Below are 27916 nucleotides of genomic sequence, written 5' to 3' on the forward strand. Positions count from 1 at the left end.
TGGGCGTACATTTTATTTCATATCTTAACATTCATTTATGACCCTGTTAACTGACATAGTTGTGTAGCACGCAAGTTGCTTATCACAATTCGCATTACTTGCTTCTATTCATTCAATCGTGCATTGTGCGCAGGCCCTGCAAAAGTGTACTTGGGCTGGCGTCTTCGCCCACTCACCCTTGGACAGGCACGCGAAGCGCTGCATTGTTTGGGGCTTTGTTACACGCGTTTGTTCAGCACGATGCCCCAACGATTCTCCCAGCACGTGGAACAAAACGTCGGGGCAATCGTGCCGACCAATACGCGCTCGGTGCCACAACCCACAAACGCAGTGGAGAGAGCTACATTGGGGCCATAGTTGGACTCAAGTGTGCTGAGGATTGCATATTTACAAATCGAGTAACTTGTTTTGTACAATGATAATTATTTTATGATAATGCATTTAATTCATCGTATCCTTCCCTAATCAATTACCAATAATTAATTTGCCATCGTTTAATGTTATACAGACACGCGATATACAAAGGTATAAGCACACAATTTCGAGGACCAACAATGAAGGCAAAGAACAGAGGCTCCGATTTAACCCACGTAGACAACTGGGGTGAGCGCTGTTGGTAGGAATTTACATTCAGAGGTATGATGGAGTGGTGGGGTCAGCACTTTGCTAAACTGGTGTTCATCGCTCCATTGTTCAGGTCATCGCTCCATCATTCAGGCTTGACGACCAATGTACAATGTACATAGCCAGCATTCAGTACGTGGGCTGCTGATATCCTACTCTACTATCACATGACCTTTCCCCTATAGACTTCAAATAATTATATTCACATACATGTATGTGCAATCTGCATGCAAATCCAGTTAACGCACTCCAAGTGATTTAGGAGAGTCATTAAAATTTCACACACTAGGTATTGTGAAGAGTTAAAATGTGGGAACATTAGTATTCATACACTTTCAATTACGATATTGTCCACACCACTGACTCAAAACGAAATATCACACATTTGCTGTATGCATACCATGTGCCCATAAACGGTTCCTATACAAACATGTCCCTATTCCCGTGATGTCCCATTTGATAAAGAATATGATATTGTCATTCCAAATATTAAGCATATTTTGAAGCTCGTAATGTTACAAAACAGGCACACTGATGTTACACTAACAAATAAAGTTAATATGTCTTGAATCTGTGTACTTGTAATATTCGCTTGTTAAAAAGCTTGACCTTCACTCACAATTATATACACGTACAATATGTAAATACATACATGGTGCACAAACCTTCATGGACCAAACACGCTTCAGGCAAAGAAGCCAGTTGCCTGCTCTGCCACTTTCTAGAATATCACCTGGGGATACGACTGGCAAACTTTCAAGCAAAGCCTGAACTTGCAAAAGCAATTATGAAATGGTTTGCAATTACATCATGTAAACAGGCAGCTCAGGCCTCGATAAAACGGATTGAAGTCTAGTACATACTCCGGTGCTTCCACTGAACACACTGCGTAACTCAACTAAATAAATGACCACATATAATGTATGCATAATCATGCATAATCAGCTCCTTGCAATTAATTCCTCATAAGTGTGTGGCAAGGGATGCTGTATTTCTAGCGCATCACAGACACTTCTTATCAGCAGGAAAACTAAATGAGGTTTTAGTTTTTCTCTGCAAACCTAAGCCAAGACACTGGCACATCATCGTGTTTAAATCATCAATACCGCTGCTCACGCTTTAGCATTTCCTCTCTCGGGCAATTGAAAACTGTCATACTAATAAGGCCATGCAGACTCACACGTGTGTATCCAGACATTGCAGATTGCACGGCACGTATATATTGATTCTTGTATTCTCATAATGACCACAAGTATTACATCAGCAAGTGTGTCAAATTGTGGTGAAAGAATGATGCAGTAATGTTTCATTTTCCTTGGTACCAGAAAGGTCTTTAAAATATGTATCATATAAACTCAACATACAACTTATAATCTCCATAGATGTGCGTCTACATACAGATGTCTACTTCATTAATGAAAATAACCTGACCATAGGAATAATTACCAGAGAAAGGTTGATGGCAACGAACTAAATAACAAGCTAAAAAATATCACATGCTGAATAATTGTCACTGACAGGAAATTGATATTGACATTTTGGCTGACTGGCCCTCAGATTTCGAGTCTTAAAATATGTAAATAGATGGGTGGGGTAGGGCTGATGCTATTAATACAGTACCAGTCAGCAGCAGAGGGTTAAGAGTATTGCTCGATCAAGCAGATATTATACACTCACTGAAGCGCAGTGATTCCTCATGGGTTGAAGAATGTCGAAGGTATTCTACAAAATCCATAAAGAAAGGACACCCCTTCGTCCTATCGTCTCCACCATTGACTCACCCACCTACAAACTGGCTCGATTTCTGTCTAAGACCTTACAACCATTCACTGGTAAGACCACCTCACCTGTACTCAACTCAGCTCACTTGGTATCGTTAATTAAGAACATCTCACTATCTCCAGGTGATTTGCTCGTTAGTTTCGATGTGGTCTCTTTGTTCGCCAAAGTTCCTGTGATTGACACCATTGTAATCATTGCAGATTTGGACCAACAAGGACTGAATTCTGATGTACCGGCCCTGGTGAGACACTGCCTCACCAATACTTACATCAACTGGAATGTAACATTCTATAAACAAGTTCAAGGGACCCCAATGGGTTCTCCCTATCTCCAGTTGTAGCCAATGTTTTCATGGAAACATTTGAGATAAATGCCATCCAGGCATCCACTCTACTACGTCCGTCCTTGTGGAAGAGGTAAATAGATGGATGACACGTTCGTCATCTGGCCACATGGCCGACCAGCTCTGAACCAATTCCTCAACCACATCAATTCCATACACCCAGCCATCACATTCACCATGGAGGTGGAAAGGGATGGCAAGTTACCATTCTTGGATGTTTTAATTGAAAAGAGACCAGATGGCTCAATGGGACAGGAAAGCCACCCATACGGATGCCTACCTAAAACCTGACTCCCACCACCATCCATCCCAGAAGAATTCCCTCATCAAAACTCTACACTATACGGCTCAATGTATTTCCGACCATCATCACTTAGTCAGTGAACTGGAATACATACACCAAGCTCTCAAGATGAATGGATATTCAGACCACACAATCTGTAAAGCTATCACCCCAACCGTTGGAAAATAACCATCTGAGGACCCAATAAAAACCATCACCTCACCATACATAGCAGGGTTCACTAAAAATATTTCCAAAATCATGAGCAAACACAAAATCCAGGTTCGATTTAACACAGTACATAAAATTCGTGATCTGATCCCATCTGTGGAGGATGCGATCCCTGAAATGCAATACCCCGCATCTACAAATTAAGCTGTGTCTGCAGCAGTAGTTACATTGGGGAAACTAAGCGACATGTCTCGGACCGTGTTTGTAAACATAAGGCAGATCTGAAACACGGTAGGACCAATACCTCGGCCGTGGATGATCATTGTTTTAATGCGGTGGGCTCACACGAAATTGATTTCTCTAAGACGAAGGTACTTTGCAACCCCACTGGCTATCAATAAAGATTCGTTCATGAAGCCATCCATATATATAGACACAGACACAACTTCAACCGAGGAGATGGGTACAAACTGAGCAATCATTGGAAGGACGTTATTAACCAGTTTAAGTCATAACTGGCTGTGATGTTTAAATCCTACCTTCCGATGTTAGTAGTTATTTTCGACTCTGGTTTTACATTAACAGGTTAAATGTCTTTACATTAACAGGTTAAATGTCTCACTAACACAGCCACCGTTGCTCGTTTTCCTCGACGTGGCGGTGGCTCTGCGATCTTACATTGACATGCTAATCTCTCACAATACAATGGCCACCTCCGCAGCTTCGTCGTCGTGGAGGTAGCTCTCCGGTCTTACATTGACATGCAAATTTCTCACTTTAACATCACTAGTCCTGCCCACTTCGCTTATAACCCTTGGGCTACACCCATTTCAAACCTTTAAAACATCCTGCCTTAGCAGCTTTCCCGCATTTTTTTCTCCTGATGACAATTGCTTGTGTTGCGATCAAAACGTCGTAGTTTTTGTTATTTTCTTTGAACCTATCTACGTGACTTTACCGAAAGACCCAAAAATATAGGTATTCTACAATTTAATATGGCAAATTACTCAGCAAAGTGTAATTAGCTTTCAGACTGCATCACATAGAAGTGTGAATTTTATTTTTTACATTTGGCGCTGTGTAGAAAACCAGAAGATATTACAGCACATAATGCAAATTTTAAAACTATCATGCAGTATGTGTAAAAACATGCATCAGTCATTAGGCTAAAGCGTACGAAGCCATACACACATGTTCCTACATTTGTGTGCCTGCAAAAATATCAACGAATGCTACAGTGAGGGAAAAAAGCATTTGATCCCCTACTGATTTTGTACGTTTGCCCACTGACAAAGAAATGATCAGTCTATAATTTTAATGGTAGGTTTATTTGAACAGTGACAGACAGAATAACATCAAAAAATCCAGAAAAACGCATGTCAAAAATGTTATAAATTGATTTGCATTTTAATGAGGGAAATAAGTATTGGACCCCTCTGCAAAACATGACTTAGAACTTGGTGGCAAAACCCTTGTTGGCAATCACAGAGGTCAGACGTTGCTTGTAGTTGGCCACCAGGTTTGCACACATCTCAGGAGGGATTCTGTCCCACTCCTCTTTGTAGATCGTCTCCAAGTCATTAAGGTTTCGAGGCTGACGTTTGGCAACTCGAACCTTCAGCTTCAGCCACAGATTTTCTATGGGATTAAGGTCTGGAGACTGGCTAGGCCACTCCAGGACCTTAATGTGCTTCTTCTTGAGCCACTCCTTTATTGCCTTGGCCATGTGTTTTGGGTCATTGTCATGCTGGAATATCCATCCACGACCCATTTTCAATGCCCTGGCTGAGGGAAGGAGGTTCTCACCCAAGATTTGACGGTACATGGCCCCGTCCATCGTCCCTTTGATGCGGTGAAGTTGTCCTGTCCCCTTAGCAGAAAAACACCCCCAAAGCATAATGTTTCCACTTCCATGTTTGACGGTGGGGATGGTGTTCTTGGGGTCATAGGCAGCATTCCTCCTCCAAATATGGCGAGTTGAGTTGATGCCAAAGAGCTCCATTTTGGTCTCATCTGACCACAATACTTTCACCCAGTTGTCCTCTGAATCATTCAGACGTTCATTGGCAAACTTCAGACGGGCATGTATATGTGCTTTCTTGAGCAGGGGGACCTTGCGGGCACTGCAGGATTTCAGTCCTTCACGGTGTAGTGTGTTACCAATTGTTTTCTTGGTGACTATGGTCCCAGCTGCCTTGAGATCATTGACAAGATCCTCCCATGTAGTTCTGGCCTGATTCCTCACCGTTCTCATGATCATTGCAACTCCACTAGGTGAGATCTTGCATGGATCCCCAGGCCGAGGGAGATTGACAGTTCTTTTTTGTTTCTTCAATTTGCGAATAATCGCACCAACTGTTGTCACCTTCTCACCAAGCTGCTTGGCAATGGTCTTGTAGCCCATTCCAGCCTTGTGTAGGTCTACAATCTTGTCCCTGACATCCTTGGAGAGCTCTTTGGTCTTGGCCATGGTGAAGAGTTTGTAATCTGATTGATTGCTTCTGTGGACAGGTGTCTTTTATACAGGTAACAAGCTGAGATTAGGATCACTCCCTTTAAGAGTGTGCTCCTAATCTCAGCTCGTTACCTGTATAAAAGACACCTGGGAGCCAGGTGTCTGAGAGGGGGTCAAATACTTATTTCCCTCATTAAAATGCAAATCAATTTATAACATTTTTGACATGCATTTTTTCTGGATTTTGTTGTTGTTATTCTGTCTCTCACTGTTCAAATAAACCTACCATTAGAATTATAGACTGATCATTTCTTTATCAGTGGGCAAACGTACAAAATCAGCAGGGGATCAAATACTTTTTTCCCTCACTGTATATTTGACCACTATCTTAACGATAATCACAACGCTTATGAACTAACACTCAAAACCATACACTGTACACCAATGATCCAATCTCTCATGCAGCGTGGCCAGCCAGGGGCTGGTACAAAAACAAGTTTCTACTTTTACCATTGTTTTCTTTAAAAGTCTGATAGATCATGAAGATTCAACATTGTCCAGCAGTGAATTATATTTTTGTACAGCACAATATTTGTGACATTAATTCGTCAATTTCCAATCATTAGCCTCAAGGTGGAGAGCAATTTACAGATTTAGCAATATGCCATACTAGGATAAAAAAAAATATCATGTTAAATCTAATAATAGTGTTTGGAAACCATCAGGGTCAACCGAATTAGAGGGATTTAGGGATGCTTTAGCCAATTATACTTCCGAAAGACTGAAAATACAAAATAGTGTTGAACCTGAATGATTATAGCTCGGTAAACTAAGAATAGAGAAATACAGACTACTATTAGGAAAACCATTTCCCACTTCAGCAAAGTGGCAATTTGAGGCATGTAGAATGTATTTTTCACCAACAGTCGTCATTACTGAAAAGACCAGCTAAAAGAGACATTTTGAAAATGGCATCAAGGACAAAAGCACCGTCATTGACAACCTCTTGACCTTGACATTATTAATTATTTACGAGTCCCATTATTTGAACATAGAATAACATTTCCCCTCGAACGCAGCTGACACACGTGCAGCTGATTCTATCCCACAAAGTCTGTGCAGTATAAACATTGCCACGAAATGCGATGGAGGGGAAAACGAGCCAGTTTGTGATCGCAGCACCCCTCAATGGACTTACCCAGCGACATTCCTAACCTTACGTCCGCGAATTCTTTTTCACATTCACAAACAATTTTACTCTCTTTTGCTCTAATATAGAGCATGAACCAAAAATAATAAAGAGCATTTATTCAAAACAAAGAATGCTGTGTTAGATCAGGATATTTGGCAGTCACGAAAAAATCATAAGTCATGAAAAATGTTGCCAAAGTATGGTGTTACTTTTGTGGAGAGATCCAGCTGCAGGAACGAAAATTAACATAATTTATGTGAGCCAATTAATGTGAATTATTATTACACTGATTAATGAATGGGGTGGGAGATATATCACTCAATACAACTACATTGCAATCAGGGTAAAATAAGCTACTTGTTTAAACTGCTTTTGTATTTAGTTTGTTGTCCTTTCCCCGCACCTCCGATTTGCACGGTTGGCTACGTACGGTGCAAAATAAGTTTAACATACAAAGAAACAAAATTCCGGCCCAAATATATCATCACAAAGCATCGCAATCAACTAAAAAAAATACTGAAAGTGGAAAACATGTCCAAACGCATGGGAAGATACAAGTATTTAGAATAATTAGGATGGACGAAGAGATGCACACAATGATTACAGTAAAGCAAGTCCACAATATCGCAAGTATTAACAATGGGAAATTTACTCCGGAATGGCATGTTACTGAAAGGGTGCATTTTTTGGAAACGGTAGCAAAACTGATAATTATGTGGGATTAGATTTCAGAGCACTGGATTTCCTCAACCAATGGATTGATAATTACTCACGAAATTGCCTACATATAGCATGTACCAAGATATGAACAGCTGACATTTGAATGTGAATTAATGATATCTTTTTCTGTCATGCCTGTAAATATCAAAGTCGGATTTTTTTTTAACAGGAAGAAATAATAAAAATTTTGAATATACTTTTTTCCATGGTGATGACTTTAATTAAAGACGAGTGTTCATCCAAGGGAAACCATCCAAGGTATATTTCTTGGAGGCATGAGGCTGAAAATAGCATGACACTACTGATTCAAGTGCCTGAGTAGAGCCACAATGCTAGGACACAACAGAACCCTCCTTTCACTTTATAGAACTGTAATGGTAATAAGATACGTTCAAAATTATGACTATTTTCAATCAAACCAAACACACTTTTAATGCAGTTGGCAAAATATAACATAAATATACGTATAGATCCATAATAAGAGGTTTTTTGGGTTAGATCTCGTTAAACCCACCACGGCTAATAAGTAAGTTTTGTCACGTAAACAAAACATGCCCATTCGTTGGTCGCGAAAGCCTGTGTGTTAAACTACATGTATAGAAGCAATAATGAAGGGAATATAATGGCTACATCAAAAGGGTGCAACCGATTATGCAAGCGTTATTGTGATTTAGTTCGCTGCAATGATGTTTGGCTACAGGTTCGGAGAAGAGTGTTGTGCTGATACAACACATATTTTTGTCTGTTTTACGTAATTCTCAACGAAATTATGTCCTGCTGGTGAAGTATGCATAGATCAGTACCATTTTTCAAGCCAAGTGGGCTCGTTGGCAATGTTAAACTGTGTATATATCCTGTATGTACAAATGTGCGAACTTTGTTTTGTAATCTTAAATGCAATTGGTTTTCGCGATCATAATAGGAAGCAAGCGTTTTGCTAACGCCGAGAGGCACGGAATAAATACTTTAACGGCACAAGCTATGGTGACACGCAACATCACCAAATATGAAGACTTGTGTGGTGTAATAACCCCCTGTAATGGGTAATTCAGGAAATGTTGAAAATTGTCAACACCAACTCCTGACATAAGCTACTGTAATGGGTTCCAGTCTGGAAGAGGTTTCAATATCGAAAGTATGTGGACAAAACAAAACTTATATATGTTGAGGGGAAAAAAACGAGGCTTTAGTACATACGTCATGGCGCCGATGATGGCAGCCTCGGCCGGTTAGTGCGCCCTGTTTTGTCCAGTTTTGTCTTGAGAGGGGCCTGCTGTTCAACACACCCGTGCTGGTGAGAGGGGCCTGCTGTTCAACACACCCGTGCTGGTGAGAGAGGCCTGCTGTTCATCATACCCGTGCTGGTGAGAGGGGCCTGCTGTTCATCACACCCGTGCTGGTGAGAGGGGCCTGCTGTTCAACACACCCGTGCTGGTGAGAGAGGCCTACTGTTCATCACACCCGTGCTGGTGAGAGGGGCCTACTGTTCATCACACCCGTGTTGGTGAGAGAGTCCTGCTGTTCAGCACACCCGTGCTGGTGCGAAGATGGCACCGATGATGGTAGCCTCAGCCGGTCGGTGCGCCCTGTTTTGTCTTGTTTTGTCTGTCAAATCAGTGTTTTGCCAAGATTTTCGGAGTTCTCTAACAAGAGACGAACTTTTATATATCAGGGAAACAACTCCTGTGGATTTAATTCCTACTTTTCTGCTTCCAGTGGCAGAATTAGTAGGCATTCTAGTCAATTCTAGTCAGGCTTTGCTCAAGCAGCGAAACGCCGCCCAAGGGGTAAACGGTCGGGGGCTCTAGTACGGCTACGCAGACGCGGGATCCGAACAGTGCTTCTGAGCTTTTTCCTCTCCAACGTACGTTCACTGTACAACAAAATGGATGAACTTCAGCTACTGATGGTAAAAAACAAAGACTTTCTTTCATCTTCTGTTTTGTGCTTCACGGAGACATGGCTGTGTGATTTGATTCCGGACACTTCGCTACAACTAGCAGGATTCCATCTTGTAAGATTGGATCATGACATAGCACTCTCCGGCAAGACGAAAGGTGGTGGTATTTGTTTTTACATTAACAGTGGCTGGTGTGTAGATGTCACAGTGATTCTGCAACATTGTTCTCCACTTCTTGAATACATTTTAATAACCTGTAAACCGTTTTACTGACCTCGCGAGTTCACGTCGCTCATTTTGGTCAGAGTTTATTTGCCGCCTTGTCCTCAGGTTAAAGAGGCCCAACGCATGCTCGCCGATCAGATTCTGAGTGTGGAGCGAGCAAATCCAGATTTGTTGGTTATCGTACTTGGCGACATTAACAAAGGTAATCTCAGCCACGAACTCCCCAAATACATACAATTCATTAAATGCCCAACCAGAGAAGGGAACACTCTGGATCACTGCTACACTACAGTCAGTAGAGCCTACCACGCCATCCCCCGAGCAGCACTAGGACACTCTGACCATGCCATGGTCCACCTGATTCCTGCATACAGGCAGAAACTACAACTCTGTAAACCTGCTGTGAGGACATCTAAACAGTGGACCAGTGAGGCTGTGGAAGATTTGCGGGCATGCTTAGACTGTACTGACTGGGATATGTTCACGACTGCTACCAATAGTCTGGATGAACTCACAGAGGCTGTGACGTCCTACATCAGCTTCTGTGAGGACTGCTGTATCCCAACACGTACCAGGGTGAACTTAACAACAACAAGCCCTGGTTCACCAAAGCTCAGAAGGTTGAGGTTGGAGAAGGAGGAAGCGTTTAGGAGTGGGGATAGAGACAGATTCAAGGAGTCGAAGAACAGGTTTAGCAAAGCGGTGAGAGAGGCTAAACGACTGTACTCAGAGAGACTAAAACACCAGTTCTCTACTAACGACGCTGCTTCTGTCTGGAGGGGGCTCAGGCAGATCACCAACTACAAACCCAGAGCCCCCCACACCACTAACGACTCCCGCCTAGCCAACGACCTGAACGAGTTCTACTGTAGATTTGAAAGACAATTGGACCGTCCTGAACCACCCCTTCCCACCCAGGAGGCCCCATCCCCCACCCATACTACAGAGACGACTCTCTCCTTTCAGGAGGGAGAAATTAATAGACTTTTCAAGAGGCAGAATCTACGCAAAGCAGCCGGGCCGGACTCTGTCTCTCCAGCCACCCTCAGGCACTGCGCTGACCAGCTGTCTCCGGTGTTCACCAACATCTTTAACACCTCCCTGGAGACATGCCATGTACCAGCCTGTCTCAAGTCCTCCACCATCATCCCTGTGCCCAAAAAGCTAAGGCCAACAGGACTAAATGATTACAGACCGGTCGCCCTTACATCTGTGGTAATGAAGTATTTTGAGCGCCTGGTCCTGGCACACCTCTAAGCCATCACAGACCCTCTCCTGGACCCCCTTCAGTTTGCCTACAGAGCCAACAGGTCTGTGGACGACGCAGTTAACATGGCCCTCCACTTCACCCTACAGCATCTGGACGCCCCAGCATCCTACGCCAGGATCCTGTTTGTGGACTTCAGCTCTGCCTTCAACACCATCATCCCTGCCCTGCTTCAGGACAAGCTCTTCCAGCTGAACGTGCCCTACTCCACCTGCAGGTGGATCACAGACTTCCTGTCTGACAGGAAGCAGTGCGTTAAGCTGGGAACACAAGTCTCTGACTCCAGGTCCATCAGCACCGGAACTCCTCAGGGCTGCGTCATTTCCCCACTGCTCTTCTCCCTGTATACCAACAGCTGCACCTCCAATCATCTGTCCGTCAAACTCTTGAAGTTTGCGGACAACACCACCCTCATTGGGCTGATCTCTGGTGGGGATGAGTCTGACTATAGGTGGGAAGCTGACAACCTGGTGACCTGGTGTAGCCAGAACAACTTAGAGCTAAATGCTCTAAAGACAGTTGAGATTGTTGTGGACTTCAGAAAGAATACAGCCCCACTCACCCCCATCACCCTGTTAGACTCCCCAGTCAAAATTGTAGAGTCCTTCCACTTCCTGGGCACTATTCTCTCCCGGGACCTCAAGTGGGAACTGAACATCAGCTCCCTCACCAAGAGAGCTCAACAGAGGATGTACTTTCTACGGCAGCTGAAGAAATTCAACCTGCCAAAGACAATGATGGTGCAATTCTATACAGCGATCATTGAATCCATCCTCACCTCCTCCATAACCGTCTGGTACGCTGCTGCCACTGCCAAGGACAAGAGCGGACTGCAGCGTATCATCCACACTGCTGAGAAGGTAATTGCCTGCAATCTACCAACCCTCGAGGACCTGCACACGACAAGGACCATGAGGCGAGCGAGGAAGATTGTGGCCGATTCCTCCCACCCTGGACACTCTCTGTTTCAGCTACTCCCCTCCGGCAGAAGGCTTCGGTCCATCAGGACCAAAACCTCACGCCATAAAAACAGTTTCTTCCCATCTGCTGCTGGCCTGTTAAACAAGGCCAAGGGCTTACACTGATTTTAACATTTTATCTACATAATGACACCTTGCCGATATTAACTATGTTAACCTATTTGTATTTTTTATTTTTAAATTATATCTTAAAGCTATTTTATATTCGATATTTATTCAATTTTATATACTTCAGCCCCTTGGTGTTAGTTAGACTTTTAACCCTTATTATTATAGTAAGACTTGTTTAAAACATTTTTAAGATTTTAGATTCTTATATGTTGAATGTATGCACCATCCTGCCAAAGTAAATTCCGTGTCGGTGGACGATGCCAGGGCCCACTCTCAATAACAGTGGAGTCTGATGGTGGCCACTAGGTGAACAAATACTTGAAGGTACAGCAAACCAAATGTGTTGTAAACACTTAGCCAATATGAGATTTGTTTGATGGAATTAATATAAACAAACATGAATGTGACATGGGGCAGCGTGACGTGGCCCAGTAGGTAGGAAGGGCATTCAAAGCTTGCTGCAGAGGTTCGCGGTTCGATACCCGGTGGCCTCCATGGTTAATACTGCGGCTGTATTCACCACTTTTCAAAAAACATACCTGAAAGTTTCTTAAGCGGTATGATGCACAGGAACATCGCCCACCTACTATGAAACAGCCAAAGGCTGTGAAACAAATGGGCTTCGTGATAGCCTTGCACTCTTAAGAATTGTGTGAATATCCAAATGTACCAAATTATTACACTATGTAACGTAACACAATTTTTGTTACTGGGTAGTAAGTGTTATTTCCGAATTTGTTATGCTTCAAAAGTATAGAAAATGGCTATTCCCAACAAACTTTGCTTTTGTGACCAGGACAATGAGAAAACTGGCGAATTTGTGTCTTTTCATTCACGTGAATTCATAAAAAAAAACATTAATCAAAATTAACATGTATTTATACTAAAGTAATACAAAAATTACTACAAAGGATTTAGAAGTGAGTAGTTTTTCGAGATTTACGATTATACTGTAAATCACTTTCACGAATCAGCCCCCAAATGTAGTCTCCCATCATGTTCTCTTTATAATGTCCTTGGTAGCGGCGTTCAAAGTCCATTATATCCTGGTGGAAGGGCTCGCCTTGCTCCTCCGAGTACGCTCCCATGTTCTCCTTGAATTTATCAAGATGAGCATCAAGGATATGGACTTTGAGGGACATCCTACAGCCCATTGTGCCATAGTTCTTCACCAGTCTCAACCAGCTCTACATAGTTTTCGACCTTGTGATTGCCCAGGAAGCCACGAACAATTTGCGACAAAGCTGTTCCAAGCCGCAATCTCTTTACCAGTGAACTTCTTGTGGAATTCATTGCACTCCAGGATCTTCTTTATCTGTAGTCCGACGAAGACACCGGCTTTGACCTTTGCCTCAGACAGCTTAGGGAAGCAGTCTTGACGGTACTTTAAGGCTGCCAACTCCTTATCTACAGCTTTGACAAATTGTTTCATAAGGCCATATTTGATGTGCAGTGGTGGCATCAGCACCTTCCGGGAGTCCACCAGTGGCTCCCACTTGACATTGTTCCTCCCCACAGAGAACTCGGGCGAGTCCCACCTGTGGTAGTGCACCTTGGTGTCCCTGCTGTCCCAAAGGCAAAGATAGCAGGGAAACGTGGTAAAACCGCTTTGGAGACCCATCAGGAATGCCATCATTTTGAAGTCTCCGATGAACTCCCAGCCGTACTCATCATACTTCAAGGCGTCCAGCAAGGTCTTGATGGTGTTGTAATCCTCTTTGAGGTGCACCGAGTGAGCCAGGGGAAGAGATGGGTACTTTTGATTTAAAGCTTTCGTGACTGCAGGGATTCATATTCTTGGTTCTTTCAGTAAAGTCACGTAGAAGGGAAACAATCAAATAATAAAACAATAAAATTCTCACAACGTTTCGACTGCAACACAAGCAATCATCATCAGGTGTGAAAACCACAGCTTTATATTATTTTATTGTTTCCCTTCTACGTGACTTTACCGAAAGAACCAAAAATATAGACGGGTACTTGTTACCATTATGGAGCAGCACGGCTTTGAGGCTCCTGGATGAGCTGTCAATGAAGAGGCGCCACTCATTCTAGACACAGGCGATTCTGATTGCCTCGAACATACTGGTCACATTGTGGCAGAAGCAGAGTCCATCTTGACAGGTGAAGAAGCTGCAAAAAGGTTGGTGACGCTTCCTCTGATCTGCGACTTGCACACTTTCATCCAACAAGTTCCACTGCTTGTGGTTAGATGTCAAAACCTCGGCATTGGACTTGGTGAGACCAAGATCTCTGATCAAGTCGTTGAGGTATTTTTGGTTGGGGTAGTATGGGTTTCTCTCCTCAGCTCCACCTCTGAAATTTTTATCTGGATCTACAACGTCTTCCTCGCTCTCTGACTTGCTGCTCTTCTAAAGATGGCTGCTGTCTCTCCGGAGGAGTGGGTACAGGGAGCTCATGGCAGTGTGGAACTGGGGCAATGGATGAAGGAAGGTTCAGATACGTGATAGCAGGTGCATTCTTGCTAGTCTGACGTTTGGAAGGGATAGCGAACTTCATGGCTTTCTTTTCCCCTCTATACTATCCTACAAAAATAACATTTATTTCACCCATGACAAATGTGTAAGAGATTCTCGCAACATTTTTAAGATATGAATTTTTTTCAATAACATTGAAAATTGTAAAACATTTTTAAATTGAAAACTTTTACAATTTCAATTTTTTTTGTAAATTTTATAACATAAAATTCCGAGCAACAATTGTCCATCTTACCTTCCAGAGTGTTTTTGCATTGCTCGCAGGTGAAATGAGGTGCTCAGGGTTTGTCATGATCCCCGACAGGCATGCCGAAATATGCCTTGTATGCCTCACACATCTAAGCAGATGCTTCCACAGAGTATTTTTTCGCTCTTGTCTTGATAAATTGGCCGCAGACATAGCAAAATGTGTCTGCCGGATGCTTGCAGCCTCTTGATGCCATCTCAGAAAAATGCAGATATGTATCCACTTAGGCAGCTGGATCTAAACTGAACTGGTGAGCTTAAGGCCCCTGTATTTATACTAATATTACTGGAAAGTTCTAGATTGTTCTAGAAGTTACTCCAAATTTACTCAGCACTGAATCTATCTGGAATGTTCTGGAAAATAGGTAAATTTCAAAATATCAATGTCCTGGTCACCAAAGCAAAGTTTGTGAGGAATAATAGCCATTTTCTGTACTTTCAGGCATAAGCAATTAGGAAATAACACTTACTACCCAGGAACAAAAAAATATATAACATTTGTTACAAAGTGTTATTATGGAATTCATTACAAAAACAAAACAACAAAACTACAAAGATGGACTCGAAAGATAAACACAAGCCAAACAAAAAATATGTCCAGCAAGATGGCAAAGCCAATCACAAATGCTATTGGAGGGCCAGTGCTAGGGGGGAAGAAAATAATAAATCTAAGAAGCCTGCAGTAGATAATGATTATAAAGAGAAGTAATTTCTATCAAACAGCAACACATATTGTGCGAGAATTGTTTCTTTTTATCCACAATATGCAAGCTATTTTGGATGGATCAAAACGCAGTCAATCTTAATAAATGTTACAAAAGACTAAGAAGCTATCAGACGGATACGTAAATACTCATCGTTGACATGAATTCCATTGGACATGAGATGAAACACGTAGGTCGGAGATTAAACAACAGTCCGTGACAGGAATGTTGTTAAGAAACAAATGTCCTTTGGTGGAATGGTTACTAAAAGGAATATCGACAGATGTACAAAATTAATCTTATATCTTATATTATATAATAACTAGCAGAAAGTACCTGGCATTTCCCGGAAAAAAATATATTTAAAAACTTATCTAAAAAACATAACATCTGCATACACAATACTAAGCTATTGTGAAAGCCCGACGTGCCATTTATCTGTCCATTTGTCCGTCAATAAAATTATAAGATGCTTGCAGAAGTCCAAAAATGTATAGAAAGTGGGCAGTAAATAGTTGATCTAAAAGATTTCCGAAAATTGTCGGCCCCCCCTCTCAAAAAATATTTTTACCCCCCCGTAGGCATATATACCTACACACCCTACATACAATAGAGTGAGTAGTATCTAGTGATGCTATCGTAGTATTTGACTCTACAGTAGGATCTGGCTCTACAGTACTATCTACTGACTCTATAGTAGTATCTACAGACTCTACAGTAGTATCTACTGAGCCCAGTCGTAGCTACTGACAGTATAGTAGTATATACTGACTGTAGTAGTAAATACTGATCGTAGTAGTACCTACTGACCCTACAGTCGTATCTATCGACTCTATAGAAGTGTCTACCGACTCTGCAGCAGTATATACTCACTATAGTGGTATCTACTGACTGTAGTATTATCTACTGACTATAGTAGTATCTACCGACCCTACGGTAGTATCTACCGACTCAATAGTAGCATCTACCGACTCTACAGTAGCATCTACCGACTCTGTAGTAGTAACTACTGACGATAGTATCCACTGACTATAGTAGTCACTACTAACTCTACAGAAGTATCTATTGACTCTATAGTAGTATCTACTGCCTGTAGTAGTATCTACTGACAATCATAGTAACTACTGACTATAATAGTAGCCACTGACTATAGTAGTAACTACTAACTCTACAGTAGTATCTACTGACTGTAGAAGTATTTACTGACTGTAGTAGTATCTTCTGACGCAACAGTAGTATCTGCCGACTCAATAGTAGTATCAACCAACTCTATAGTAGAAATACTGACTCTACAATAGTATCTAATGACTATAGTATCTATGGAATTTATAGTCGTATCTATTGACTCAATAGTAGTATCCACTGACTATATTAGTATCTACTAACTCTATAGCAGTGTAGAGGAGTAGTGTGAGCAACCATGAGGGAGTGAACAGAGGGAGGTGCGAGCGAGTTGACAGCCGAGGATGATGTCATGGCACGGGTGCTGTAAGGGGGTACCTTCGGGAACAAAGGCGGGTCCGAGCAAGGGGGGGGAGTCACGAAAGAGGTATTTAAGGGGGACCCCGTGACGAAAGCGAGGTGGTTGTGGGGAGCCAGGGCAAGAATTGGCTGGAAGAGGTCTCTTCCTCGTCGCCGGGTGGTGTTAGATGAACCCCCGTCCCGTGCAGACGAGTGGGAGAGCCAAGGGATTTCCAAGAGCAAGGCCCCGAGTAATCAGTAAGAATCGGCTGAGAGAGAGGTTTATCTCTCCTCGTCAGTGGCCCAATGTGGCTGCATGTGTGGGGGACCTGGGTCCAATGAAGGCCGGCACGCCAAGCGAGGAGGATCATCTCGCCGTCTTCACTGCACACGACCAGCGCTGAAAGGGTGCTGGTGGAGGAGAGACTTGCGGAGCCCCAATGCGGTTTCAGGAAAGGGCAGTCCTACACAGATACCATATTTTCTGTTCGTCTGCTACAGTAGAGGTGTAGGGAATTCCAACAAGACCTACATCTCTGCTTTATTGATCTGGTCAAGGCCTATGATACCATCAGTAGGCCTGGGCTCTGGGTTGTTCTTCGTGCTTTCAGAGTCCCTGACCCTCTGCTCACCATCATTAAGGACCTTCATGATGGTGAGCGGGCCCGAGTAAAACTACGTGGCCGGGAGTCAGAACCATTCCCTTTGGGGTGCGACAGGGATGTCCTCTGGCTCCCACATTATTTAACATCTATTTTGACCACGTGGTTCGTGAAGCCTTCAATAGCTGTACCGGGGGAATTTCCATTTGGTACAGATATAATGGGAGGCTGATCGATGCCCGGGTGCGGTCAAGAGATGGCTCCCTATTGGTCAACCACATTATGTATGCCGATGATTTGGTAATTGCTGCTCATTCAGAGGAGTTGGAGACGCTGCTGCTGAAACTGGAACGTGCCACTAACAGGTGGGGCCTTACCATCAGCCCCACCAAAACTAAGCACCTGCCTAGGTATTTTTTACCATCGGACACTCCACCCCCACAACTCCCAATCGGTGATGGGGCAGTTGTGGAGAGAGGGAAGAGTTTCCCATACCTGGGCAGCGTGCTCATGACCGGCTCAGGTTTAACAGCAGAGGTCTCACTTCGAATCAGTCGAGCGGCAATATATTTTCATCGGTTGCGTAATGCTGTGTGGAAGCTACCTGGTCTGTCACTCCGCACGAAGCTTCAGGTCTTCTCGGCCATGGTCATTCCCTCCCTTCTCTATGCTTGCAAAACGTGGACCCCCTTAATGGAGCATCTTTGCCGGTTAGAAACATTTAGGCTGGCCTGCCTACGATCCATCCTGGGTTTAACCAGGCTGGGTTGTGTGAGGGGCTCACAAATCCTTGAAAAATCTGGGCAAAGTCCAATCGGTGAGCTACTCCGGCAGGCAAGGCTGCATTGGCTGGGTCATGTAGCCCGCATGCCCAGCCACCACATGCCTAAACAGCTTTTGTTCAGCCGGATAGAGGGGGTTAAACGGTCGCGGCACGGGCTAAAGAAGAGATGGAGTGATGTGGTACAGGAGGATGTGGAGCTGAGTGGACAAGCCAATGACTGGTACCAGCGATGTCAAGATTGGCCTCAATGGAGGAGGCTCGGGAAGGACGCTACTGGGCAGTTGGAGGCAGTTGGAGGCAGTCGCCCTTCAACAACAACGGAAGGCGGAGGAGCGACGCTCACAACAACGAGCGGAGCGCCGGGTGGCTAAAGCACAGCAAGTTGGCACAGTAGGGGGTACAGGTGGTGCATCAGCCAGTCATCTCGATCATCTCAGTCAGTCGACCTGTGGCATCTGGGTCTGCCCTGTGACCTCCTGCCAGTGGGCGTTCGACATTTCACGTGGCCTCAAGGTGCACATGGACTGGCACAAGCGTCGTGGTGACGTCACTACCACTTAGTGGCGAATGGCGGTTGTTGTTGTTGTTGTTGTGTGTGTATGAGTCATATGTAGCCCACATGTATAGCTACCACATGCCCAAGCAGCTTCTATTTGGCCGCATAGAGGGGGTTAAACGGGCACGACATGGGATGGAGAAGAGGTGGACTGATAGGGTACACGAAGATCTGGAGCTGAGTGGACTTGCCAATGACTGGTACCAGCGGTGTCAAGACCGGCCTCTATGGAGGAGGCTCGTGAGAAGGACGCTGCTACTGGGCAGTTGGAGGCAGTCATTCTCCACCAACAACGGAGGGCAGAGGAGCGAAGCTCACAACAACGAGCGGAGTGCTGGGCAGCAAAATAAAGCAAGTTGGCACGGTTGGGGGTATAGCTGGTGCATCTACCAGTAGTCATCCCAGTCAGTAAACCCATGGCACCTGGGTCTGTCTCAAGACCTCCTGTCAGCGAGCCTTCGACACTTCACGTGGCCTCAAAGAACACCTGGTCTGGCACAGGCGCTGTGTTGACGTCACCGTCACTTAGTGGAGAATCCTGGCGGAATGTTCCGCGGGTTCCTGCTCGTTATTAAATGACAACCCAAAGGGAGAAAAAAACTGATGAACATAATGCACCTCAGCCAAGCGTGAATGAGAAAATTGCGCTTGTTAAAGCCTACAAGCATTGGCCCAAGTGCACAGATCTCATATCGAGTAGTAAATGAAACGCGTCTCATACTAGACGGGTTGCTGCCATAGGTCTACATCAATTTTTTCTCCAGGGGCACTGCTGGGGATCCTCAGCTGTCAGTGCAAATGACATTCAGTATTTCATACAAAAGCTGACCACAACAATCACTGACTTGTCAGCGATCGTGCAACAGCAGCAGTGAGCGAGATGATGCATCGATGCTTTAAGTACAAAAGATAGAAAATGTAAGGAAAAACTATATTTGTGTAAATACGCAATGTACTGCAATGATATTTGATACTCCTTCATCAATATACTGCTGGGTGGAATCCTCCTCACACTTTGCCAGTCATGGTGTTATTTTACCATACTTCACCACGTTGGTCAGTATGACTCGGTGAAAGGAAGAGGCTCAGAGCCAGTGCAGACACCACATAGCTGTGGCCAGGAATTGAACTCAGGATTTTGGATTAACAGTGCAATATACTAATCACTGTGCCACCGTTCCAATTCAGGCATAAATTTAAACTAGTTTTATTCTTAAACACCTTTCTACCATCAGACGTGTTGAAAAAATACAGCAATGTTAGATTTAGCATTACCAGGACGACCATGTGACCTCACCAAGCCAATGAAATGCACGTTGCAAGCGGAATGAAGCTGAATTTGTGACTTAATAAAAATTGCTTGCTCCAGAGCCCAGTGAAACGTTAATTGGCCCATGTGTGAGCACTAGTTGAAGGGAACGTGTACTACAACGTTATTTTCAGTTGCAATATTACATGCAAATTGCACCGTTTATCTTCAGATTGTGGTATTCCAGCTTGAGAGACTAAAGTGCCATCTGTCACGTGTGCCCCGCATGACACCAACTCGCCCCGTTCTCAATTATTTAGACTCTGCTCATTGCAATCGTCTTTGTTCTTCCACCTTACTTATACAGTACTTGTCCAAGGGGTAATGTTCCATGCAAGATGCCATAATGGGATACACAATCGGTGGCTAAGTACCAAGTAGCCATTAATTCCTTGACAACATCTGGGTATCAATTGTGCATATAGAAAACTGTGGAGAATTCATGGGTACCACCTTATGCGATCTCTCCAACCATATGTTTACAAAAGCACATTAAATATTGTTTATGCCAGGAGACAACACTATCACTTCTTATGGGCAGCTTTATGGGCAGGGAATGTCTTCAAATTATGAAGACACTTTTACCCACACTTGCCCACAATTATGGAAATGTTCAATGGCATTGAACATCCGGTCTGAAGCACGTAACATATGACAGATAGTTCAGAGGCAGCCCTGATCAATGCTAGCACATGCCTCATACAAGTGAAACAAGAGCACAAACACATATGTGACATCCCTGGTAATAGTGTATTGGACGAAAAAAACACAATTCACATTGGCATGCATTTGTGCACATAAACACACATTTATACACAACCAAAATCAGTTACGCAAGTACATACACACCTACATACAGCTGCCCCATAACGTTGCGGGGCTGGAGGAGGAAAAACCTCCCCTCCTCCTACTGAAGGATCATCTCCCCCTTCCACATCATTACAGCCATGTCAACAAAAATGTTGGTTGGATAGGGCAGGACAAAATACAGTCATTAGTGCAAATAAGTGATGGACGTCGCAGCCTATCCCGCATTTCAAAATCTTTATTTTTATCCTGGAGGAATCCAATGAGCTGTATGAAGCTCATGTTCACAGATGTACAGTAGGGGCGTGTCACCAAGGTACAACAACAACAACACACAAACAATACAACAATACACAAACACGATAGGAGTGAGATGGCCCCCTTCTTTTAAATATGGGCAAGCTGCAGGGTTCACATATTTTACGTCACAGTAAATATACATGTTCCATATCGTGGGACCTTTTTTGCCAGTATCAACGTGTGAAAAATAATAATAGGTTTTTACCCTATCTGGCAATAAAATAGGTGTTAAGATACCTTTTCCCCAAAGGTATCTAGTTGGTGTTTGAACATCTTGAAAAAAGGTATCGATTTGGTGTTAGAACATCTTAAAACTTGTTTTATTGCTGGAAAGGATGACATTTTTACTTTTCATACGTTGATACTGGCAAAAAAAGGTCCCATGATATAGCTGTTAAACACAATCTATGAATGCTCTGATACGTGTGGCATTGTCTTTGTACTGTTCACCTTTTGGCGTTCTCTGGTCTGACAATGGCGAGACTAGGCCATAAAGAAGGCTGTCTCTGGTGTAGTTCAATCAGTTTCAAAGACAATGCATATATTATCAGAGCATGTTTGTTTGCATGTTCACCACAAGTACTTGCAGTCACGAAAGCTTTAAATCGAAATTTAAAATATATGTTTGAGTGGAATCTGGTGGACTCTATTCTCGATAGTAGAGCACACGTGCCTCAAGAGTGTGGACACAAATGTCACTTGAAGGTATTTCAGAAGCAGTTCTGAGGGGGGGGGGGGGGCTATGTCTGCGGGGCTTTCACCGACACACAAATGTGCATCACTCTGTGCGAGCTGCAGTGGGGCATTTCATCTCGCGGCGCGATGTCGAGAGCACAATTAGAATAACGTTATAGGGAAAAAGAGAGAAATATTAATGCACTTGCAATACGAATGTAAAACTGGAGTGTATTAAAAATATCTATATACGAAATACAATTTGCATATTTGCCACAATTAATGGTTAGACATTTTAAGCCATAATGCAGATAAACTCTCAATATTCTCTTGCTTGTAATCGCCCGTGTTGGTACATTTCTTAGTTGTTGGAAAGATGTTTGCTTAGTCATCTCTGGGTTATTTGATTGTGCTTGATTACCCTTGCCAGTGCAAGGTTTATTTGTAATCCTGCACAAATGATATATAATCTAATTTATTATTTGGTATTGAAACAAAAATGTACGTCCTCGATTGCTGTGTTGTACACGTAATGCTGATGTACAATGTAAAAGCCAAAGAGCAACATAAACAGTATTACCTGATCACTGGGTTTGGTTTAATGTGGTCACGTAAATTGGAATTTTGAAAGCAAGCAAGTGCACGTTACAACACAATAACGGATAGGCGCAAGATTGAGAGTGCAAGTTTTATTATACTGTTTCATCTATATTTTCTAACTTTCTTTTTTTCTCATTTGGGTGAAAACATTTCTATATTTTGCTGGGAATTTTGAGAGATGTTTAACATATTCTTGGTTCTTTCGGTAAAGTCACGAAAGCTTTAAATCAAAAGATGTTTAACATTTCCCCCGAAGTCATGCAAAATATGCTGAAGTCGGAAATGCGAAGGGAAACATTTAGAAAGTGTTTTTCACCACATTCATTCAGAACACTTTTTGTAAATAATGCATTGTACACAATGCACATGCATCTTATTTATATTGATGTGCACACAAGGATGCAAATATGTAGTGGTAACTATTTCTGTTTTCAACTTTACCAATTGACATTTAAAAAAACTATGTCGGAATGCATTTTCCCTGCAAAAACACCGATCGCCGGGATCATGCTGTAATGTGCCCAGCGCCGACCATTCCTATGACCTCTATGTCTCTGAAGCTGTCAGAAAAACATTCATTAGTCATGTGTTGGCAATTTAAACATTTTTCTTTTTAAATTCAAATGGCATCAAATCTCGACACTTCCACGAACACAGAAGTTTGTACTCGACTCTTCAGTTAAACTTGTACAATTAAACAATTACCTGTGCATTAATTACAATCTATAAATGTCTGCACTAGCATTATATCCCTTATGTTAATTCGTATGCTTCCAGAATCAATTACTCATTCCCTCCATTCCAAAATGCATCATATTTCCTACAAAATATGGAAGCTCATATTTTCTTTATTCAATGAGGATCTTCATCACCTGGAAAAATGTTTACAGCCCAAAACAAAACGCTGTATCAAATAATACAATTCAACAACATCTACAATGCTTCAGATAAAAATGTGCATTATCCTTTCAAATGTGCAGCAAAGCTGGCAAGCGTGCCATCAATCAGAGTGTGGTTGGAAGACATAAATAGAGAAAGGTTGTCCACAAGATAGTTTAAGGTCATTTAATCCTCTCAGCTACCTGGAAACCATGACAATTAGCATTGCAGAATTTAAAGGACTCGTGTGTACCACATTTACTGCATATTCCATCTGTTGCTCTCAGCATTATCTTTCCTAGAGTGGTGTGACACTAACGACAACAATTTTATTACGATTAAAATGTCAAATTCCGAATGGCATCCTTTACACGCTAACATTTATTCAGGGAATATATCTTCTTGTGTGGATTTTGGCATTCAATAAACAAGGAAGAGAAGGCATGCATATGCATGGTTTCTGTAATGGTTGGCAACATGTTTATCCTCAAACGTACTCTTGTGTTTAATGAATCGTATTACCTGCTATGACATAGGGCTAATAAACATGGACATTAAAGGGATAATGTGGAGAGTGAGCACGTAATGAAAGTGTTCAAAACTAAAAATTGTTCAAAGAAGCTTGGAGAGAAGCACGACGGGAATTAGACCGAGACAGAAAGAGGAACATGCGGATTAGAGAACATACACAGTATTATTTTATTATATTTTCATGCTTTGTTCTATGATATTTTGCTCATTCTTTTCCAATCGTTTAATTACTCAAGAGGTTGATGAAATGAGTACATATCTGAAGAAAGAGAAGAGCAGTTGTCATATACAAGAACGGACTCTTTCCAGTGGAATGTGGAATTCCCACCAATGACAAAAACAAGCCAATCCCATGCTTGTTTGAAGTTAACTTTGCTACCCACAGGCAGCCTGCTCAGAAGGCTTCATCTTGCTAAAAGAGGCCTAGAACAGGTAACAAGGTAAAAGTGCAGCCCTGTAATCGATTTCTAATGCCACTCCTGGCAGAAGGGCTCATACACTTACAATTTACCCGACTGCACGTATGAATGGGCCGATCGACCCATTCATACTGCTGAGTAGACAGAGGCGGGGAGATTTAATAGAAGAGATAACGAATTAACTAAAGGCATTGCGTGAAACAGATGACACTGAGAAACATTAATCTTGTAAGCCCTTAATAAGTGGCTGACACAATAGAGCCCACAACACAAAGACCCAGGGTAGTTATTTTGATAGCTTCTTTACTGTAAAACTGACTTATTCCCATATCGTGGGAGGTGGAATGGATCGCCACTCTCGGTGAGAGCCCCAAGAGCTTCCCATACAAGCCATGCTCTCACGGCATGCTCAACGGGATTCTGCTGCCGTTAGCACCACCGTAACCCAGCCTAAATCCTGCTCAACTTGGGCCAATTCTGGAAGTGTGGAATGAGCACTGCAGTGGTGGAATTGGCTCTGAAGTGCCAAATAGTCCCTATATGATTTCGAAATTACAAGATTTGGGCTGTACTTTATCACGTAAAAAACAGCCGTCATTTCACTAGAACATGTGCAAATGATGGCCAACATGGCTACATGAGTCTGACCTTCCCTCTTGAAGGTAATTTTACACTTTTCTGTGGCTGGCCATATAGGTTGCATAAGAAGAAATTTGCTCGTTGTTCCAGCCGAGATGACATTCCAACTAATTTACGGCAGCGTATTCATTTTCACATGCGGCAGGAAATTAACGTGTCTGTGAATATTTTAACCGGTTTGATCAAGTGCCATATGACAGTCCCCTAACCAGTCTTCAACCGAAGAAGAAATGCCCCCCCCCTCCGTTCACAAGGGTTTTGGTCTCTCATATTTACACATGGCCCCTCGTTTGCACAACGAGTCTGCGGTACCTGAAGACGCGGTTCGGAGCATTGTCGTTGTACGCAATGTTGTTGAAGAAGACCTCCAGCTCTTGATCATTGTCAAAATCGGCAGCGATGACGGTGCGGATCGCAGAGGGGGTGGCAAAGTCTTTGGTGGCCACGTTCTGAAAGAGGGCAGGAACAGGAAAAAGTGTGGACATTACACACACCGTTGATATACTCATTATGTGTTGCTTCGCTATAGCAGTATGCCTAATCATATAACACATCTATTACACTGGCTTATACATACTGCAAGCTCTAAAGTGAGGTACCCACACCTTTTGCCTGCAAAGGGCAAAATAAATTGACGTGTAATTCACAGGCCAATCTCATTCACAGCCAAGGATGGGGAATATTTGGTAAGTTCTACTGCCTATTATCTCTTTAAATAAATGTTCTGTTGTGTTATTTTTTGTCCCAGCTCTCTTTGCATTTTGTTTAATTCCCTTCAAGTGTCAAATGAACTAAAATAGTTCCCTTAATGTTTGGTAAAAAGTCTCTGGAATAAAGGAAATAGGACAAATAGTAATATTCCATAACGCGCCATCAGTAAACATTACTTACATTTATTGACTGCACAATGCAGACAATATTACTCAAAAATGCAACACGAGGGTAATTTTTCAAACAATACTGCTGTGTTAGCCGTGGGGTACGGTACTATAATATGAAATGAAATAAACATGTGTGTTCTATATTTCTTACACTCACAGAGCAATACCATGAATTAACTAGAATTCCAAGTTACTTTTCCTCATACAACCAGAATAAAGGACTCTTATGAATGAAAGACCTAAAGGTTGAATGGAATAACAGACCCTTCCCGAGTCTCAGGATGCAAGATATCTTAAGTTTCTGAGTTATTGTCTCAATTTCATGGAATCAGAATGCAGCAACAACTAACACTTTACAAATCATCTGTCTACCCCATGAGAGAGTACTGCTTCCACATTTGGAACAATGGAACAGTCCATACCAACAGCACTTGACAGAATCAAATAAAAAAGCAGTTCTACGTATAAATAATCTTGACTTGTCTGCCTCCTTTAATGCTTCACCTCTTTTCTACTCTGATGCCTCTCCGCATCTTCTGCTGGTACGTTTACGATCGGTGTTCTTCTGAAATCTCTCAAAATAGTTCCCTCATCCGTCAATCTACTCACGCCAATGTTCTATTAATTGCCACGGAAACGGCAATTGCTTGCCAATTTGCTGCACCGATCCTACTAACCACTGGAACTCGTTATCTACCTGTCTTCCCACCTGATTACACTTTTGCGGCAGTATTTATATCTGCTATCAATTGTCAACAGAAATTCCAAAAACAGGGATTGTGCTCGGAACTTTTTGTCAGAAAACTTTGAATAAAAGTGACACTCCTGTGGGTTGTTGAGAATCAGAGCTATGAAATGTAATCTAATTTATACATTTGTAGAAGACAAAAACAAAATTTATAATTAAAAAAGGTTTCCCTTAAGGAGTGACGAGGCAGCTTGATGTTTTTGTGCAATTGCTCAGTAAGATGAGCGAGTGTGTGATCACTAGGGCTTCCAGTGATCAAGCACCACGAACATGGGTATTTTAAAATGGCGTGAATGGTATGAGGATATTCCAACAATTACATTTTCCATACACTTTAAATATCACCTTAATGTCATTAAACTGTGTTCTGATGCATCTTTCAGAAAAATATAAAATTCTCAAAATGCATAATGATTGTATCTGCTTTTAATGCAAAACTCTATATATTTTTATTTAATACATTCCACAAACAACTCTAGAAGTGCCAATCATCCTGGTACATTTAGGATGCGTAATCCATCCGCACTTCCCATTGATAAATAATTCGAAATCATAATTTTACAACATGAGATGTTCTGAAATGAAAATGTATTTCTGTATTTGATATGACTCTTGAATACATCCTTATTTACATGAATGTGAAAGATATTATCTGTATTTAAAGGCTAACGTGGTATTTTTTATGATTGTGCCTGGCTTTACCATATCTGCCTTATATGTAAAAAGTAAAGGTAAAGGGAGTACCCACACTTTACCCCACCACACACAACCTGCTGATTCACTAACTGTTGGTGAACCCATTTATATAAAACTGAGCAATTTTTTATTTTACTAGGTTAGGCCCACTGAGCTATATCGTTATTTTTCATAAGCAAACTGGCCACAAATGATAGTCCAACGAAGTTGCTTATCACGTGGAAACTTAGAACAGCTGCATACTCTAAATAAATGTTTTTAAATGTGGAGGGAAATACCGGAGGACCCGGAGAAAAATACACACGACCACGTGGACAGAGACGTGCAAACTCCAAATATACAGCAGGCATTAGGGTCGAGATAGAACCCACAGCCTCCTGTAAACCAGGTGAGTTAGTTAACATCTCGCCATTGTGTCCATAGAGGGTTGGGTGGACAGAGGCAGTAGAAGAGGATTCAGAGACTTTGTTCCAAGTGCCACGCCACGAAACCGAAGGGAATCGGCGACCTCTGGATTGCAAGTCAAGT

The 27916-nt window shown here is 42.5% G+C and overlaps 1 protein-coding gene across 7 annotated transcripts in view; it reads right to left on the reverse strand.

The window, feature by feature from the left end:
* The window catches only part of CRTAC1 (cartilage acidic protein 1), a 695955-nt gene that overhangs the window by 358888 nt on the left and 309151 nt on the right, over positions 1-27916 (reverse strand). For all 7 annotated transcript variants that reach the window (XM_076066243.1, XM_032952553.2, XM_076066244.1 and 4 more), the window contains exon 8: positions 25376-25512. In XM_076066243.1, coding sequence (XP_075922358.1) covers positions 25376-25512 — 137 coding nt within the window. The remainder of the gene's footprint in view (positions 1-25375; positions 25513-27916) is intronic.

The sequence above is a fragment of the Petromyzon marinus genome, chromosome 11 (genome assembly GCF_048934315.1).
Source record: "Petromyzon marinus isolate PM22_M1 ecotype Great Lakes invasive population chromosome 11, UKy_Petmar_22M1.pri1.0, whole genome shotgun sequence".
Taxonomy (NCBI): domain Eukaryota; kingdom Metazoa; phylum Chordata; class Hyperoartia; order Petromyzontiformes; family Petromyzontidae; genus Petromyzon; species Petromyzon marinus.